We start from the raw sequence: 19,540 nt of genomic DNA on the forward strand, positions 1-19,540 counted from the left end.
GTCTGTCGAGTTTCATGCAATTTTAAGCAATTTCAGGCATGCTAAGAGTCTCAAAAGCATCCAAAAATAATATAAAAGTTTGATGCGTTGCCATGGCAACAGTATCTAAGATATCAATAATCCTTTCACAGGTCTACATCTGGCGAGTGTCTACATTATACACATCAAGTTTGAAGCAAATCGGGTAAAAATAAGAGGGTGATTTCAAAGCATTTTGAAAGTGGCACACTTCCTGCTGCCAGTTGGTGGCGCTATAACTTTGACTCACAATAGTCACATCCATGTGATCGGCCTCTTACAGCGAACACACTGTTGAAGTTTCATCAAGATCAGTTAATGTATGCAGAAGTTATAACACACTTCCTGTTTCCATTATTCGCCATAAATTCGTTTCCTCGTCACGGCCAAACCGTTCGAGATATCAGAAATCCCCTGGCAATTTTTCATCCTCAATGTCTTGACATCACGCTGACCGAGTTTCGTTGCGATTGGTTGAATTCTCTAGGAGGAGTATATCGAATTCCAGGGGCATACGCTTCCAAACAAACCATAATAGCCGACTTCCTGTTGGGCTGGGGTAAAAAGTAAAAGTACAAAGGATATATAAACCGATGAGATCTATATGTCTACCGAGTTTCATATTATTACATGCAAGCGTGTTTGATTTATGGACCAAGTTTTCGGACCCCGTTCCAGGGGGCGCTGTCGAGCCCCCCTGCCACGCCCGGGTACCAGCTTCAGCCCGGCCCTGATGGCCACGGGTTCTGACCTGTGTGCAAAGTTTCAAGAGTTTTCGTGCACGTTAAGAGCCCCAAAAGTGCCCGGATAGTCGTTAGAATAATAATAATAATAATAATAATAATAATAATAATCCTTAGGAAAACAATAGGGCCTTCGCCTTTTCAAGGCTTGGGCCCTAATAATAATAATCCTAAGGAAAACAATAGGGCCTTCGCCTTTTCAAGGCTTGGGCCCTAAATATACACACCGGCCACTTTATTAGGTACCCCATGCTAGTAACGGGTTGGACCCTGTCACAGAGACATCCAGAGTTCTTCAAAATAACACATGGAGGACGTTGAATGCCATTTTTATATTTATTTACGTTCTCCCAAGCCAGTAAAGTGCAAGGTGCTCACAGGTGCCACAGCATGAAAAATTAACAAAAAAAAAGAAAAAAAACAACAACTTCAAGATACCAAAAACAATAACCTTGCATCAGGTCCAATACTTCAATCAGAGTACTCAGTTGATACAGCATTCACTACCACCAGTCTTAACTCTCCTGATCACTTCATTATGTGAGAATTTATACCCCTGGGTACAACCATTTCTCAACAATAAATCACATGGGGAAGTAATAAAGACCATGAACATGTAATAATTATCAAGTAAAAATATTAGGTGATCAAGTAACTTCATTTCCTTCACCACACAAATTTAAATAACAGTAGAAACTTCAATAAGTAAACTTCAGGAATAATTAGAGGAAGTACACATTAACATCAACCAATTCCCCTTCCTTTCCCACCATACTTGGTATCTCCCACTTCCCATGATGCAACACAGCACAGGTATAAAAAGCATGAGGAAAGTCCATTCCAGTCTTTTACCCAAATCAAGATGGCCACCACCATGTATGCTGATCCAGGTGACAATCAACAGTCTGTAGCAAACTTTAAATGTCCTCTGGGTTAGTGCCCAGGTGGCCAGTCTGAGACACAACAGTATAGTTGTAGATATATTTGGGTGGTTAATCCATCTCTCATGTCGCTGGTACACTAAGGTAAATAAAGAGTCTTTTAAAAACCAAGTATGTGTTCATGTGTTTTGTGGAAGGGCTAACAAGGGGTCACAAAGAACTGAGGGTAGCTCTGTGACAGACCCCCTTTTGCCTTCAGAACTGCCTCAATTCTTCGTGGCATAGATTCAACAAGGTGCTGGAAGCATTCCTCAGGGAGTTTGGTCCATATTGACATGATGGCATCACACAGTTGCCGCAGATTTGTCGGCTGCACATCCATGATGCGAATCTCCCGTTCCACCACATCCCAAAGATGCTCTATTGGGTTGAGATCTGGTGACTGTGGAGGCCATTTTAGTACAGTGAACTCATTGTCATGTTCAAGAAACCAATTTGAAATGATTAGAGCTTTGTGACATGGTGGAAGTAGCCATCAGAGGATGGGTACATGGTGGCCATAAAGGGATGGACATGGTCAGAAACAATGCTCAGGTAGGCCGTGGCATTTAAACGATGCCCAATTGGCACTAAGGGGCCTAAAGTGTGCCAGGAAAACATCCCCCACACCATTACACCACCACCACCAGCCTGCACAGTGGTAACAAGGCATGATGGTTCCATGTTCTCATTCTGTTTACGCCAAATTCTGACTCTAACATCTGAATGTCTCAACAGAAATCGAGACTCATCAGACCAGGCAACATTTTTCCAGTCTTCAACTGTTCAATTTTGGTGAGCTCTTGCAAATTGTAGCCTCTTTTTCCTATTTGTAGTGGAGATGAGTGGTACCCGGTGGAGTCTTCTGCTGTTGTAGCCCATCCGCCTCAAGGTTGTGCGTGTTGTGGCTTCACAAATGCTTTGCTGCATACCTCGGTTGTAACGAGTGGTTATTTCAGTCACTGTTGCCCTTCTATCAGCTCGAACCAGTCTGGCCATTCTCCTCTGACCTCTGGCATCAACAAGGCATTTCCGCCCACAGAACTGCCGCTCACTGGATATTTTTTCTTTTTCGGACCATTCTCTGTAAACCCTAGAGATGGTTGTGCGTGAAAATCCCAGTAGATTAGCAGTTTCTGAAATACTCAGACCAGCCCTTCTGGCACCAACAATCATGCCACGTTCAAAGTCACTCAAATCAACTTTCTTCCCCATACTGATGCTCGGTTTGAACTGCAGGAGATTGTCTTGACCATGTCTACATGCCTAAATGCACTGAGTTGCCGCCATGTGATTGGCTGCTTAGAAATTAAGTGTTAACGAGCAGTTGGACAGGTGTACCTAATAAAGTGGCCGGTGAGTGTATATATAAATATAGCTGCGAGCAGCGATTACGGGCCCAAGCCGGTGCCACCGCAACCCCGGTGCCTTTAGTTACCTAAAGGCACCGGGGTGGCGGTGCCGCCGGCTTTGGCCCTTCATCGCTGCTCGCAGCTATATTTATATATATATATATATATATATATTAAGCCGGTGGCACCGCCACCCTGGTGCCTTTAGGGTTATTGTGCACAACGTGACACAAAATATCAAAATATCTGCTCGCTATCTGCCGAACGGCTCTGGTAGTTCCGTTTCAGCACTGATGATGTTGTATAAATAGTGCGCTCTGGTTGGTCTGGATTATTCGGGATTTTTTATTTTATACAGAAATAAGTTATTTATAATTCAGATGAGAATAAAGTTTGTGTTGATTAAAATGAAGGAAAACAAATATATTGATCTGAAATATAGCACATTAATTTTAAATTTATTTAGGTTCAATTACCAAACATACAATCTTAATTTAATTTAAAGCAAACAATACATTTAAAAGATATGGGTTGTATGCACATTTTTTTTAATAAAAAAAGATATATATCCAAAAAGACAAGGCCTTAAAGGGTTAAACTCTTGTCACTGTAACAGACACAATCTCTCTCTCTCTCTCTCTCTCTCTCTCTCTCTCTCTCTCTCTCTCTCTCTCTCTCTCTCTCTCTCTCTCTCACACACACACACACACACACACACACACACACACACACACACACACACACACACACACACACACACACGTCAAGTCACTTCCATTTTAGATGCAATATTGAATAAGCAGAAAAAACGGATGTTCTGCTCTGAAAATATAAATAAGCATAAAAATTGAATAAGCACTTTGAATATTCTAAACAGGATAAGCACTAGTCGCTAATAAATAAGTACTAGTACTTAATGGAATAGATACTAGTATCTAAAAAATAAGTACTAGTAGCATGAAAATAGAGACTAGTAGGTTAAAATGATTAAATGTTAAAACGGCTTGCCATATTGGCTCAGAGAGAGAGAGAGAGAGAAAATGACCTTTTAGATACTAGTACCTATTAATAGATACTAGTATTTATACAATAAATACTAGTACTAAGTCACTAGATACTAGTACCTATTAAATAGATACCAGTACTTATTCATTAGCAACTAATACGTATTCAAAAGAATATCTAAAGAATAAGCACTAATATCTAAAGAATAGGCACTAGTACTAAAGAATAAGCACTAGTCGCTAATGAATAAGTACTAGTACTTAATGGAATAGATACTAGTATCTAAAAAATAAGTACTAGAAGCATGAAAATTGAGACTAGTAGGTTAAAATGTTTAAATGTTAAAACGGCTTGCCATATTGGCTCAGAGAGAGAGAGAGAGAAAATGACCATATTGAAACCAAAATATCTGACTTCCTCTTGGTCTGAGCTAATGACAGTTAATTAGAAAGTTGTCCGGCTTGATCTGAACAATATGCGTACCGAGTTTTATGATTGTAGGTAAAACTATAAAACTAACCCCCCCACTTTTGTCAAAAGGTGGCGCTACTGAGTCCCTGCACCACGCCCGTTTCTGAAACTTTGCACATGTCTACTGGCTAATAAATGTGATCTGTCTGTCGAGTTTCATGCAATTTTAAGCAATTTCAGGCATGCTAAGAGTCTCAAAAGCATCCAAAAAGAATATTAAAGTTTGATGCGTTGCCATGGCAACAGTATCTAAGATATCAATAATCCTTTCACAGGTCTACATCTGGCGTGTGTCTACATTATACACATAAAGTTTGAAGCAAATCGGGTAAAAATAAGAGGGTGATTTAAAAGCATTTTGAAAGTGACACACTTCCTGCTGCCAGTTGGTGGCGCTATAACTTTGACTCACAATAGTCACATCCATGTGATCGGCCTTTTTCAGCGAACACACTGCTAAAGTTTCATCAAGATCAGTTACTGTATGCTGAAGTTATAACACACTTCCTGTTTCCATTATTCGCCATAAATTCGTTTCCTCGCCACGGCCAAACCGTTCGAGATATCAAAAATCCCCTGGCAATTTTTCATCCTCAATGTTTTGACTTCATGCACACCGAGTTTGGAGACGAACGGCGGAATTCCCTAGGAGAAGTGTTTCAAATTCCTGAGCATGCGTTTCCAAACAACCCTAAATAGCCGACTTCCTGTTGGGCTGGCGTAAAACTTAGAGCGCGAAAGTTGTTCAGCCCGATGAGATCTATAAGTGTACCGAGTTTCAGATTATTACATGCAAGCGTGTTTGATATATGGACAAGTGTTCAAACCCCATTCCAGGGGGCGCTGTCGAGCCCCCCTGCCACGCCCGGGTACCAGCTTCAGCCCGGCCCTGATGACCGCGGGTTCTGACCCGTGTGCAAAGTTTCAAGAGTTTTCAAGCACGTTAAGGGCCCCAAAAGTGCCCGAAATGTTAAAAGAAAAATAATAATAAAGAAGAATAGCAAATAATCCTAAGAAGAACAATAGGGCTCTGCGCCCTTTCAGGGCTTGGGCCCTAATAAATAATCCTTAGGAAAACAATAGGGCCTTCGCCTTTTCAAGGCTTGGGCCCTAAAAATTCTGTAATGCTTTTTTTTTTCATGGGTGCATTGGTGTGCATAAATGTATTATATAATAGGATTATATAGACTTTTGTGGTGTCCTTTTGGAGTCTCCAAGTGTCCTTGAAGCTTGCAGAAAATGCAGTTTTGTGAGAATCGCCCTTCAATCTGATTATTTACTTTGTTGGATATAGCAAATGATGACAAAATGAATGTGTTAAACTAGATAAATGGCATATGCTTAATTTCATAAGTACAATTAATCGCACAACAAAAGTGTAATTAATCCAAATAAAAAATATAATCGATTGACAGCACTACTAAATTTACATCCACATGCAATACCTAATAAAAGTAATTATGAAAACCCTGTGCACAGCAACAATGATTTGCTCAACCCTGTTTAAAAACAGGCCTATGCCATCTAGTGGTTATACTGTTTAGAAGATATGAGACTCTTCCTTTGCTTTTTTTGTCATTACTTTAATTCTTCGCCATGGCAACACCGTTCGAGATATTCAATATCCATTTGCAATTTACCATCTCCAATGTCTTTGCATCATGTTGAAAAAGTTTGGTGTGAATCGAATAAACCCTCTAGGAGAAGTAGTTTGATTTAGATCAGTGGGTTTGAGCTTGAAGGCCCCTGCTTTCATATAATAAACCCTGAACCCCGTAATTATTTGATAATGTAGAATTGATATATCAGTATTAAATACAACCCATAGGTATAATTAAACTTGATTGTTTTTTTTCGTCAATCCATTTATAATATCTAAATATTTTATTTTGTTTTGAGAATACTATCTCCCACCCGAAGCAAAATAACTGGGGTTGCTATGTTATTATATCTAAATAAAAAGTAAACAAAGAAAGATTGATCTGTATTTTTGTAAGTTTGTAGATTTTTGGACTGAACTGGATTTTAATTACTGGACACTTGCCATGAAAACCATAAAGAAGTTTGCTAATTGTGCTCACTTCTGTTTGTAGCATTTAAGCATCCATATTTTCAATTGTCACTGTTTTGATTATTCAGGAGACAAGGACACTTGCAGAGATTGCTAAGGCTGAGCTGGACGGCACGGTGCTGGGGAACAGGCCCATCCGGATTCGTTTTGCCACACATGGGGCTGCACTCACAGTACGAAACCTCTCACCAGTGGTGTCTAATGAGCTTCTTGAACAGTCCTTCTCACAGTTCGGCCCAGTTGAGCGGGCAGTCGTGGTGGTTGATGACCGAGGACGACCCACAGGCAAGGGGATTGTGGAGTTTGCCAATAAGCCTGCTGCCCGAAAAGCCTTGGACCGCTGTGCAGATGGAGCCCTTTTGCTTACAATGTAATAACTTTTCATTTTCACAGTGTGATCTGTGTTTATCAGTGATTGACCTGTCTGTAGATATCAAATATGTTAAAGGTCCCGTTCTTCGCGATTCCATTTTTCAAACTTTAGTTAGTGTGTAATGTTGCTGTTAGAGCATAAATAATACCTGTAAAATTATAAAGCTCAAAGTTCAATGCCTAGTAGCGAGATATTTTATTTAACAGAAGTCCCCTTTCAAAGCCTACAGCGAACGGCCGGTTTGGACTACATCCCTCTACTTCCTTTTTTAATGACGTAACTAGAACAGTTTTTTGACTAATCTCCGCCCACAGGAATACCTTGCGCTCCCACGGAGAAGAGGAAGAGTTTTGTTTGTAGAGTGTGTTTGTTTGTCGTCGAGACGCTGTTATTTTCATGCTGGATTCAATTCACCTTTGGCCTTCCCAGGGACGCTTTGCTTAGAGATCAATGGTTACAATTTATGTTTAACTCGGTTCCCGAAAAATTTAATCCACAATTAAAACTATGTGCAGCACATTTTGCCGAGGACAGCTTCCTCAATCTCAATCAGTTTAATGCCGGATTCGCAAATATTATTCGATAAATATTATTTATGTTTTGTAAGGTATATGGGTTTAAGCAGTTTGCTTCAAAGCCCGGGTGATGAACCATACATGGAGGAGGGTCTGCAATCTGCATCATTCGTCGACAAACCTATACACTGATGTGAGGCAGTAATAATTTAATGTGCAGTCACGTAACATTCAACTTTTAATAAATAAATTATTGTAATGCATGGCAACGATTTCTTTTACACAACATGGCAGCTTTTATATTCATGGTAAAAATAAAGTGTATTTATGTGTACTCTCCATGTACACCTATAAAACATGTATTACTAATCAAAACTTGTGCACACGTGTAACTAAGGTAGGAATAAACAATGGACTTATTTTAAAAATTCAACAACACCATCGTTAATTCGACAGACGGACAAAACCACATACCACAAGCTTTTACAACGGTTTGTAACATTTAACATTACAATTTAACCAATTAAAAGTATGACAACTACTAAATAAACAGCTTACCACTGTGAAACATCCAGCAAAAGTCGTGTTTGAACAGGTTCTAATCGATTCTCTTCATCTATGTTCTCCGGGTCTGATTCCGGCTCAAATTGATAAGGTAATATGTTTGACATTTTTACAATAACAATCAGCGCATGCATCTCCAATTTATGGTAAGAGGCGTGACCTTTCCGGGCAACGTGCGATAAGCTGCTGTCGAATCACAACACAGGAACCGCTGGCACAATCAGAACTCGTTACGTATTTCTGAAGGAGGGACTTCATAGAACAAGGAAGTCATCGGGCCGTTTTTTGGACAGTGAAAACAGCGGTATACAGATAAGTAAATTGTGTGAAAAATACTGTGTTTTTTTACACACGAAACATGAACACATGTTATATTGCACATTGTAAACACAATCAAGGCTTCAAAAAAACATGAAGAACGGGACCTTTAAGTCAAGTAATAGAGTTTTGACATGGAATTCTTCTTCATTTTTGTCCTTCAGGTCCCCTCGTCCAGTCATTCTTGAGCCAACAGAACAGTTTGATGATGAAGATGGTCTACCAGAAAAACTGTTGCAAAAATCAGCACAGTATCACAAGTATGTATTTAGATACACTGAACAAAATTATAAACGCAACACTTTTGTTTTTGCCCCCATTTTTCATGAGCTGAACTCAAAGATCTAAGACTTTTTCTATGTACACAAAAGGCATATTTCTCTCAAATATTGTTCACAAATTGAAAACCAGTCAGTATCTGGTGTGACCACCATTTGCCTCACACAGTGCAACACATCTCCTTCGCATAGAGTTGATCAGGTTGTTGATTGTGGCCTGTGGAATGTTGGTCCACTCCTCTTCAATGGCTGTGCGAAGTTGCTGGGTATTGGCAGGAACTGGAACACGCTGTCGTCTACGCCGATCCAGAGCATCCCAAACATGCTCAATGGGTGACATGTCCAGTGAGTATGCTGGCCATGCAAGAACTGGGATGTTTTCAGCTTGTTTTCATTGTGTACAGATCCTTGCAACATGGGGCCGTGCATTATCATGCTGCAACATGAGGTTATGGCCGTGGATGAATGGCACAACAATGGGCCTCAGGATCTCGTCACAGTATATCTGTTCATTCAAAATGCCATCAATAAAATGCACCTGTGTTCGTTGTCCATAACATACGCCTGCCCATACTATAACCCCACCGCCACCATGGGCCACTCGATTCACAACGTTGACATCAGCAAACCGCTCACCCACATGACGCCATACACGCTGTCTGCCATCTGCCCTGTTCAGTGAAAACCGGGATTCATCCGTGAAGAGAACACCTCTCCAAAGTGCCAGATGCCATCGAATGTGAGCATTTGCCCATTCAAGTCTGTTACGACGACGAAGAACTGCAGTCAGTTAGAGACCCCGATGAGGACGACGAGCATGCAGATGAGCTTCCCTGAGACGGTTTCTGACAGTTCGTGCAGAAATTGTTCGGTTATGCAAACCGATTGTTGCAGCAGCTGTCCGGGTGGCTGGTCTCAGACGATCTTGGAGATAAAGATGCTGGATGTGGAGGTCCTGGGCTGGTGTGGTTACACGTGGTCTGCGGTTGTGAGGCCTGTTGGATGTACTGCCAAATTCTCTGAAACGCCTTTGGAGACAGCTTATGGTAGAGAAATGAACAATCAATTCACGGGCAACAGCTCTGGACATTCCTGCAGTCAGCATGCCAATTGCATGCTCCCTCAAAACTTGCGACATCTGTGGCATTGTGCTGTGTGATAAAACTGCACATTTTAGAGTGGCCTTTTATTGTGGCCAGCCTAAGGCACACCTGTGCAATAATCATGCTGTCTAATCAGCATCTTGATATGCCACACCTGTGAGGTGGATAAATTGTCTCGGCAAAGGAGAAGTGCTCACTAACACAGATTTAGACAGATTTGTGAACAGTATTTGAGAGAAATAGGCCTTTTGTGTGCATAGAAATAGTCTTAGATTTTTGAGTTCAGCTCATGAAAAATGGGGGCAAAAACGAAAGTGTTGCATTTATAATTTTGTTCAGTGTAATTGAGATTAATTGTATTCCATATGCATATAGTATATCTAAAGAAAAAAAGTTTTAAATTAACCACAAGAATCTGCAATACAGGGAACGGGAGCATCAGCCACGCTTTGCACAGCCAGGCACCTTTGAGTTTGAGTACTCATCTCGCTGGAAGGCTCTGGATGAGATGGAGAAACAGCAAAAGGAACAAGTGGAACGGAACATACAGGAGGCAAAAGAGAAATTGGAGGCTGAAATGGAGGCTGCCAAACATGAGCATCAACTCATGATGATGAGACAAGGTAGTATGCATATTAGTTTTCTAAAAGAGCCACTTATTTTGCCCACCACAATGTTGTGAGGGAAATGCTTAACCCTCTGGGGACGGCAAACGCGCCGGCGTGTTTTGGCAGATTTTTTTCACATAGCAGAAAAATAGACTTAAACTACTCCCTCATTTCTGGTCATACAGAGTTAAAGTGTGTATGTCAGGTTAAATTTGTAATTATGATTAACACAAAATAGTTAGGGGAAGTACACGTTTGACAAGTTGATGTATTGTTTTGTATGTTTTTCGATACCTAAAGGCAGAATATAAGATGAAAAAGTTCGTTATTTTCAGAACTCACTTAGGGTGTACTCACACTAGCCAGTTTGAACCGTGCCCGAGTGTGTTTGACCACCAAAGCGCGGTTCGTTTGACTAGTGTGAGTGCTCCGAACCGTGCCCGGGCGCGGCTCGATTAGCCGACCCTGGCCCGCTTGGAAGAGGTGGGCCAGAGCACGGTTCAGTTGGACTCGGGCGCGGTTCGCATGCAGTGTGAGCGCTAACCGTGCTGGAGCACGGAACAGGACGCGTGACGTCATGGTTTTGCGACGCTCCAAAACCAACACAGTCCGTAATCAAAGCTGCAAAGTCCTTGCTGCACTTCAGCTGGTACCTTGCAAATCTCCTCATACGAGCAGCACGATTACGTGAAAATTTTCGCGCCACTAAGGCGACGCATCTGTTTAACAACAGGCTGTGAGAGGGCTGTGGACCACCGTGGACCAAACGACACAAAATTATCCACAAAGAAAACAGAGCGATGGACATTGTGTTCAGAGAGCGCCGCTCTTCTGGTTTATCCCGAAACCGTCGCACGCACCATAATGACGTAAGCGTGCTCCGGCACGAATGCTGAAACCCTATGTGAGTGCAGGCCAGAGGGGGAGTGGGGAGGGGGGACAATCGTACTCGGGCCCGGTTCGTGGCAACCGTGCCTAGTGTGAGTACACCCTTAAAACTGCTCCTCCCCCCAAACGAATCGCTTGACGTCATAAGAGGGATACGTCTCCCCAGTCGCTGAGAAAGTGAGTTTGTGAGCTGTGTTGATAATTGTACGAGTGATAGAGCGAGAGAATTAGTAATTAGGACATTTATTTATTTAGTTATTTAAGTTAGGTAGTTAGTTAGGTATACGCAGGCGTATTTTCACGATGGTGAATTACTGCGTTTGTGCTGGGTGCAAAAACACTGTTAAAACTGTGTTCCGTGCCTGGGTCAACTTTGTTCGGACCAAACATGCTGACTTCAGTGCTGCTTCGGTATCCAAGACCTCGGTCATTTGCAGGCTGCAGCGCACATTTCTTCCAGTTTTTATGTTTCCACTGTTCGATTGCGCCCGCGCTTCTCTCTCTCTCTCTCTCTCTCTCTCTCTCTCTCTCTCTCTCTCTCTCTCTCTCTCTCTCTCTCTCTCTCTCTCTCTCTCTCTCTCTCTCTCTCTCTCTCTCTCTCACACTCACACTCACACTCACACACACACACACACACACCAACATATTCCAGCATTGCAATCTTGACATCGCAGCCTGTTCATTATAGCCACGGAGCTTCAGAGCTAAGGCGGAGCTACAGATTAGGTGTCCCTAAATAACCCGCGTATCTAACAGTAGTTCCGCATTAATTAATTTGCACGCGAGTTTTATTTATTTTTATACCGTATTCTCTGTGTATATTCATGCACCGAACCGTGACGCCCGTACCGTTTCGGTTCAATACGAATACATGTACCGTTCCACCTCTAAGTTATGCCTATACTTACTAAGACACCTGACCAACTCTCCACTGGTTCTCTTCACACCAGATATTTATGTTTCTTCGATAGGAATTATTTAAATTTCTGTTTGGCTCCTCATCTGTCTCACGCCTGGGAGGCTCAAAATTGTATGGCTGTGGGCCATTGTAGGTTTGAGGGGGATTTTGTATCTCCTTAGACTCAAAACTCTCCATACTTGAATAGAACTTTTTCGCCACGTCTCCCTCTTCTGACGTCACAGCACAGGTGTGTTTTAAAAATATAATCTTGACAGAAATGGCTATACAGCTTACTGTAGGGCAATTACAGTAATAATTTTAATGATAATTACATTTTCACTCAGACATCTAACCCTTATTTAATATATCTAAAAAAAAAATTAACCTGACATACACACTTTAAGAAATATGAAAAAATAAACTGTTAAATGTCTACTTTTTTATGTGCCCACCTACAATCGAAATAAAATATTGTGCTTCTGTAAAATAAAGAAAATAAACAGGGTGTGCGTTCTGCCTCTCCGTGTCCGTGAACTTTTTTTTCTGGAGCACGTCTCTAAACTTAAACAAAACTCAGCGAATACTATACACCCAGACATGAGCAATATATGTTTATGATCATTTAAGTTTGTATTTTTAAATTATCTAATTTAAAACTAAAATAAATATTCTCTGTTTATGTAATCTATATAAAAAGAGAGAGGTGTCAGCCGTTCTCATTATCGTTCTCTCAGCTCATTATTTTCCTAATGTGACACGCCCACGGAGAGCGCGCGCTATTCAAACGCTAATGATCTGAAGCAACACATTGAGACGTGTAAACGCCCACATAAACTCGGTAAACACATATTTAGTCAGATTAATGTACTGTGGTCTTGCGCAGCTGTGAGGAATAATCCTGGGACATTTACCTACCTCAGAACAAGTGCTGGTTTATTTTCATTTCGAGGATCGAGCTGAGCTGTAAGTGTTTTATTCTTTGTTTAAATTTGAATCATGTTTCTGTGTGTGTGTGTGTGTGACTAGTTTTGGATAGATTATAAAGTTTTAACTCTAAAATAGACATCAAATAAGCTTTTGTTAGCAGTTTCTGCTCATATGTTAAATATATAGTATGTTTTGTCAATAAACTAATCAACTAAGATGTTATAGTGTTTGTTCCAATGCAAGCTATATCAAAATAATGAATCCTTAACTTTGAAATATGTATGATAAAATGTATTGGCCTACTAAGACATTTATGGAAAAAGACAATTTTCTTTTTAAGATGTTTCCAACTCTAACTTTGAACCAATTCTGTTGAATGGCCCATATAACCTATTTGAACAGGATTTGTTTCCAGGTATGACTAAAAATGTGCTTTTGACTTTCATTTATATTTTGATTTTATATATATATATATATGTGTGTATATGTGTATATATATATATATATATATATATATTGTCCTTGCATTCTTTTTTGTGTGACACACCTGAATGAAAGGCTCATTATTATGCGGGTCTTTGTCTTCTCAGGTGAGAACCACCTAATTATTCACAATGGGGTTGGGCCGTTCACGCCCATTCACATATTGCCTTGGCTAACAAAAAATGTTTTTCACAATTTAAAAGAATCTTGTGTTATGTTAATAATTAGGCAGGATGATTTTCAGATCATTTTGAAGCAAAATCTCTAGGCCACAACTTCCATTAGTCAAAAGTCTTGTGGACACATATTTAGTATTGTTTTGTTGCTTTATTTCAGAAACTTTAATTTTTAGTTTTTTCAATAACCACGCATAAACATTATTCTCTTAAAAATACAAACATGTACATACATGTTGCTCACATATTATGGTAGCCCCGTTTGTGCTATATAGAGTGAATTTACACCTTTGCCATTAACATGTTTATAAATAACTGAAAAAAGCACAAATGTCAGTGCATGTCAAAACATCCCAAGGGCCCCAAAAACACCTTGGTCCCCAGAGGGTTAAAGGGACAATGTGTAGTTTTTTAAATATTTTATTATCTAAAATCAATATTTTTATTCATAAATATGTCCTCAATGGTGTATAAATACCTCTGCCAATGATCTGACTTATCCTCATAAACGAAGAATTTATTATCTTTATATACATGGGACGGGTAGGTCCACAGAGGCTTCCATGTCGTTCCGCCATCTTGATAAACTATAATAGCAGAGAGGGACAAAAAGTACTATGCCAACGCATTTCCACAACTCGTTTTCGTTCAGAGCCAGCGTCACGTGACTAAAAGCAGCTGAACCGGACAAAAAGATTTGAGAGACGCCTGTCACTGCCACGGCAAGTTTAAAAGGCTGCACTGCACATTATTTATAATGGAGGACCATACTTATGTGGAGCCACAAGACTGGAATTTGCAAAAAAACAAGGTTTAATGTCAGGATAGCTTTTTACAGGTGGAAAGAGTTGATGCAGGAGAAAGCTTTCATTCAAAATAGACACTGAACTTGCCTGCTTTCTTCTCAACAGGTAAGTCAATGTTACGGTCTAAATTACAAGCTTTTTTTCATTGCTTGTCACTTCTCTGCCTTAGGAAACTTTCAATTCTATCAAATATCCGTTTGTTCGTTGTCAAGTTGCAGTTTGTTTGAAATAACAAACCTGTTCACCCGAAGGAAAACTCGATGAAGTGCTATTAGAAGACATCCTGTTATAGCTTTTTGGTACATAACGGCTACCGTAGAAGCAACACGCATTTGAAAAAGCGAGGCGCTGTAGAGCACTATTCGTTTGAATACAAAATACAATTTCACCACTAGATGGGAGAAATTCCTACACATTGTCCCTTTAAATATTTCGATATAATAAGGTTTTTTTTTTCTTGAAAAGGCATCTATAAATTGTAATGAGGACAACATACATGAGTACACAATGACTGTGATCTCCCACAACCAGTGTGTTGTCTCGTTTCTCGTTTACTACTAATATTCTTAACTTTGTCATTGTAAATATTTGTGGACTTATACCAACAGATCTCATGAGACGTCAGGAGGAACTGCGACGCTTGGAGGAGCTCAGGAATCAGGAGCTGCAGAAACGCAAGCAGGTTGAGATGAGGTGTGCTTTTATTTTTTTAACTGATTTAAAAAAAAAAAAAAAATTATTCCACATTCACAATGTTTTCCTTTAAACAATTTGCAAATTAACCTTTTAATACCGAAGTGTCAAAATAGGAGTGATTTGAAAGCCTGGAGTCTGAACTTTACAATGAATGTTGCCAATTTGATTAACTTCTAAGTAGTGTTATTTGCAGATAAATAAATGAAAATCATCATTTGTGAAATACTTTTTTGTATTATGTAATGCGTCAAAAACATCATACAGCTCAGATAGTCATGTGTCATGTCATTTTAAAAGTCTCACGGAGTAGAAGAGTGGGCTTTGACTAAACTTGAGCGAGTTTTTTACGTGAAGCCTCGCAAGACCCACATGTAAATAATATACGGATGCGGCATTTATGTCACGTTTTCGCTCGTAACTTCATGAAACATGCTCCGACCGTGGACAATGGCACATCATTAATTACAGCAGATTATCACGATAAAAATTAGTCAATTAAAATGAGCCCATGAGTTGATCAACATAATCCATTGCGTCGATCACAAGATATTCCTCATGGAGGAACAATTTTAAAAATACCTATTAGTGGGGTGTCAAGGTCTAAACAAATGCTGTAACTTTTGATTACTTAATGCTATCACCACAAAATTGCATACAGATGCAGCTCACGTGTAGGGGAACTTCACTAAAAAAGAATTTTCCTCTTACCTTATTGCCTTCCTGAGTTATTGCAAATAAGAAAGATATGTAAAACTATAATACAAAATATATTTGTTTATCTTTATCAGCAGTTTCTTCTAAAAATTGGGGTTTTTTTAATCAAACGATACTTTGTCATATCCAGTGTGAACAGTGGCATGGTCGCATCTTTTTTTTCTTCTTCTTCTTCTTCTCTGAAATGTCACTTTAGTTTTCAACTTTTTGTTTGCAGGCTAAACTGCAAGTATAGTAATCATACAGACATCACACTTTCATATAACAGGACACTTCAGAACTAATTATTTACTAATTAATTAGAATTAATTACTAAATTATGTGATCTTTGTAGTACTTTTGCATCATAGTATTACTATATTATAATTAGTACAAATATAAGATTTAAAAAAATTTGCAGGCTAAAATAACATGCAGACATAGTGTGCCAATCAACATCTGTTTGGTTTTGTAGACCAGAAAGCAATTTTATGTGTTATCAGTGTACAAAAATAAAACAAAAGCTTTGTAAACATTTAATCTGGTAAATATTTATTGAAGTGTTTACTTAGTTGTTGTTTCATGTCTACAAAACATTGCATATTCATTTTATATTAATTGTTTAATTTAAACACAAAAGTTCACACAAATACACCATTTTGAAGGTTAGAAATACAAACATATTATAGAAAGAAAGAAATCTAAAAAGGGTCTATTGATAATTACTTATGGACTTTTTGAGCTACAAATTATAATTTCACACACATTTTAAATTGACCTATTGAAAGGAACCCTTCATCTAAATGTAAATGTTAAACATGAATAATAATAATAATCAATTTTATTTATATAGGCGCCTTTCTGGACACTCAAGGTCACCTCACAAAACATGATTAAACATTTACAGCAATAAATATGAAAAGTTACAACTATAGTTACTTCTTATAAAATCAGTGTACAAAAACAACTAGCAAAAATTGAGAAGGAAAGATCACAAGGAATAAGCCAATTTAAAAAGATGTGTCTTAAAGGGGGGGTGAAATGCTATTTCATGCATAGTGAGTTTTTTACACTGTTAAAGAGTTGGATTCCCATGCTAAACATGGACAAAGTTTCAAAAATTAAGTTGTACGTTTGATTGAGTATTTCTGTTCTCAAAATACTCCTTCCTGGTTGTCACAAGTTTCGGAAAGTTTTTTTCGAGTATGGGCGCGTATGACGTCAGATGCGCCGGAATTTCCTTATACGGTCCTAAGGGCACTTCTCTCGGAAGGGCGCGCGCGCAGCTGTAGAGCGATAGCCGTAACCTATGCCCATCAAAGCGCTGTGCATCGGCTGCGCTGCAATATGTCACCAAAGAAGTGTGTTTTCGGTTGCCAAGGCAAGACAACACTGCACAGATTCCCAAAGAATCAAGCGTTAAGGGACCAGTGGATGGAGTTTGTTTTTCCAGAACATCAACACAGTTGTGCAAGTGTTCTTGTTTGTTCCATGCATTTCGAGGATGATTTTTTTTATAAACAAGGCCCAGTTCGAAGCCGGATTTGCTAATCGTTTAGTTCTCAAGGATGGAGCAGTCCCAACACTAAAGGTTAACGGTCTTGCATTGGAACCGCAGGCGGTGAGTAGAACTGCTTCAAATATCTGTGCGTGTCTATCGGCGTGTAACTTAAGCACATCAAGTAGGCTAAACAACACGATAACGTATAGTTAATGTATCTATGGAGCATATTGAATTGAATTTGATTGTTAGCCATTGTTTGTTTTAGGATGTCACAGCTTCCAGACGCTCTCAACGTAAAAGCTTCGCGCACTCGTGATTTAGCTCTGCCCACACGGCACGCCTCCACCTGCTCTGCTTTTTCCGGAAAGACTCGGTACAGCCTATCTTTCTTTTATAAATATAATAAAACTAAAGACTTTTTGGAGATATGATGGATGCAATATTACTCTATAGGTACTCAAGATTTACATGAGATTGACTGAAACTGAGTGTTTCACCCCCCCTTTAAGCTGAGATTTAAAGATGGAAAGCGATTCACTATCACGGATACCAGATGGAAGAGAGTTCCAGAGTCTGAGAGCTGAACGACTAAAGGCTCTGAAACCCATGGTGGTCAAACGAGCAGGAGGTACAGTAAGGAGAACAGAAGAAGAAGACCTAAGAGTACGGGTCGGTTTGTAAATATGAAGAAGGTCAGCAAGGTACCGTGGAGCAAGGTTATGAATGACCTTAAAGGTCAAAAACAGAATCTTAAAATCAATTCGATATTTTACCGGGAACCAATGAAGCTGATGAAGGACCGGAGTAATATGATTAATATAAGGGGATCTGGTGATGATACGAGCAGCAGCGTTCTGAACCAATTGAAGTTTATGTATAGATTTAAGAGGAAGACCAACTAGAAGAGAATTACAATAATCAATACGGGATGTAACCAGTGTATGAACGAGAATGGCTGCACTAGTAGGTGAGAGAGACGGTCGGATACGGTTAATGCTACGTAAATGAAAATATGCAGATCGAGTGACATTTATTAATATGAGTTTGAAAAGAGAGTGCTATCGAGGATCACACCCAAACTCCTGACCTGAGGAGAAGGGAAAACTGGAATTATCAATGTTAAGAGAAAAACTATCTTATTTATTCAAAATGGATTTTCTGCCAATTAAGAGTACCTCAGTTTTGTCACTATTAAGTTTAAGGAAATTACAAGAAAACCAAGTTTTAATTTCTATTAAACAATCTGTAAGGGAAGAGGGTGGAAGTGATGTGGTAGGCTTAGTAGACATATAGAGTTGAGTGTCATCCGCATAACAATGAAAGTGAATATTAAATTTACGAAATATATGACCAAGAGGAAGTAGATAGATAATAAACAAAAGGGGCCCCAGGACAGAGCCCTGGGGAACACCAGTAATGACAGGGGATACGTCTGATTTGAACTGTTTAAGCTGAACGAACTGAGTGCGGCCATAGAGATATGATCTAAACCATTCCAAGGGTGTATCAGTAAAACCAATAGAGACTAATCTGTCAATCATGATGTTATGTGAAATGGTGTCAAAGGCCGCACTCAGATCAAGAAAGATAAGAATAGTTAATAGTCCGGAGTCGACTGCAACAAGAAGATCATTGGTGATTTTTATCATATCTGTTTCTGTACTATGGCATGGTCGAAAACCGGATTGCAATTGTTCATAAAGGTTATTGTCAGACAGGTATGCATGGACCTGTGATGCAACTGTTTTTTCGAGTATTTTAGCGAGAAATGGTAGATTAGATATGGGACGTAGGTTATTGAAATTGTTTGGGTCAGCACCAGGTTTCTTCAGTATAGGAGTAATTGCAGCTGATTTTAAAGATGAAGGGACAATACCAGAAATGAGAGAAGAGTGTATAATATTTGTTATTTTGGCTGAAAGAGAGAATGAGCAGGCTTTTATGAGTCCACTTTTACCACATATCTTATGATCACTTACAGTGGGCTATACAAACACTGGCACGCATGGTAAATATGAGCAAAACTGACTGTGAAAATGTGTTTTTGCAATTCACAAAAATCATATTTTTTCCCCTTTTATTTATTTTATTTATTTATTTATATACAGTATATATATCATTTATTTT

At 39.3% G+C, this 19,540-nt stretch overlaps 1 protein-coding gene across 1 annotated transcript in view; it reads left to right on the forward strand.

Moving 5' to 3' along the window:
* The window catches only part of pspc1 (paraspeckle component 1), a 166,773-nt gene that overhangs the window by 87,329 nt on the left and 59,904 nt on the right, over positions 1–19,540 (forward strand). The window contains exons 2-5 of the mRNA XM_056240391.1: positions 6,649–6,950; positions 8,515–8,610; positions 10,158–10,354; positions 15,129–15,213. Of these exons, the coding sequence (XP_056096366.1) occupies positions 6,649–6,950; positions 8,515–8,610; positions 10,158–10,354; positions 15,129–15,213 (680 nt within the window). The remainder of the gene's footprint in view (positions 1–6,648; positions 6,951–8,514; positions 8,611–10,157; positions 10,355–15,128; positions 15,214–19,540) is intronic.

This window comes from Rhinichthys klamathensis, unplaced genomic scaffold (genome assembly GCF_029890125.1).
Source record: "Rhinichthys klamathensis goyatoka isolate OS25496 unplaced genomic scaffold, OSU_Roscu_1.1 h1tg000595l_1, whole genome shotgun sequence".
In the NCBI taxonomy this organism is placed as follows: domain Eukaryota; kingdom Metazoa; phylum Chordata; class Actinopteri; order Cypriniformes; family Leuciscidae; genus Rhinichthys; species Rhinichthys klamathensis.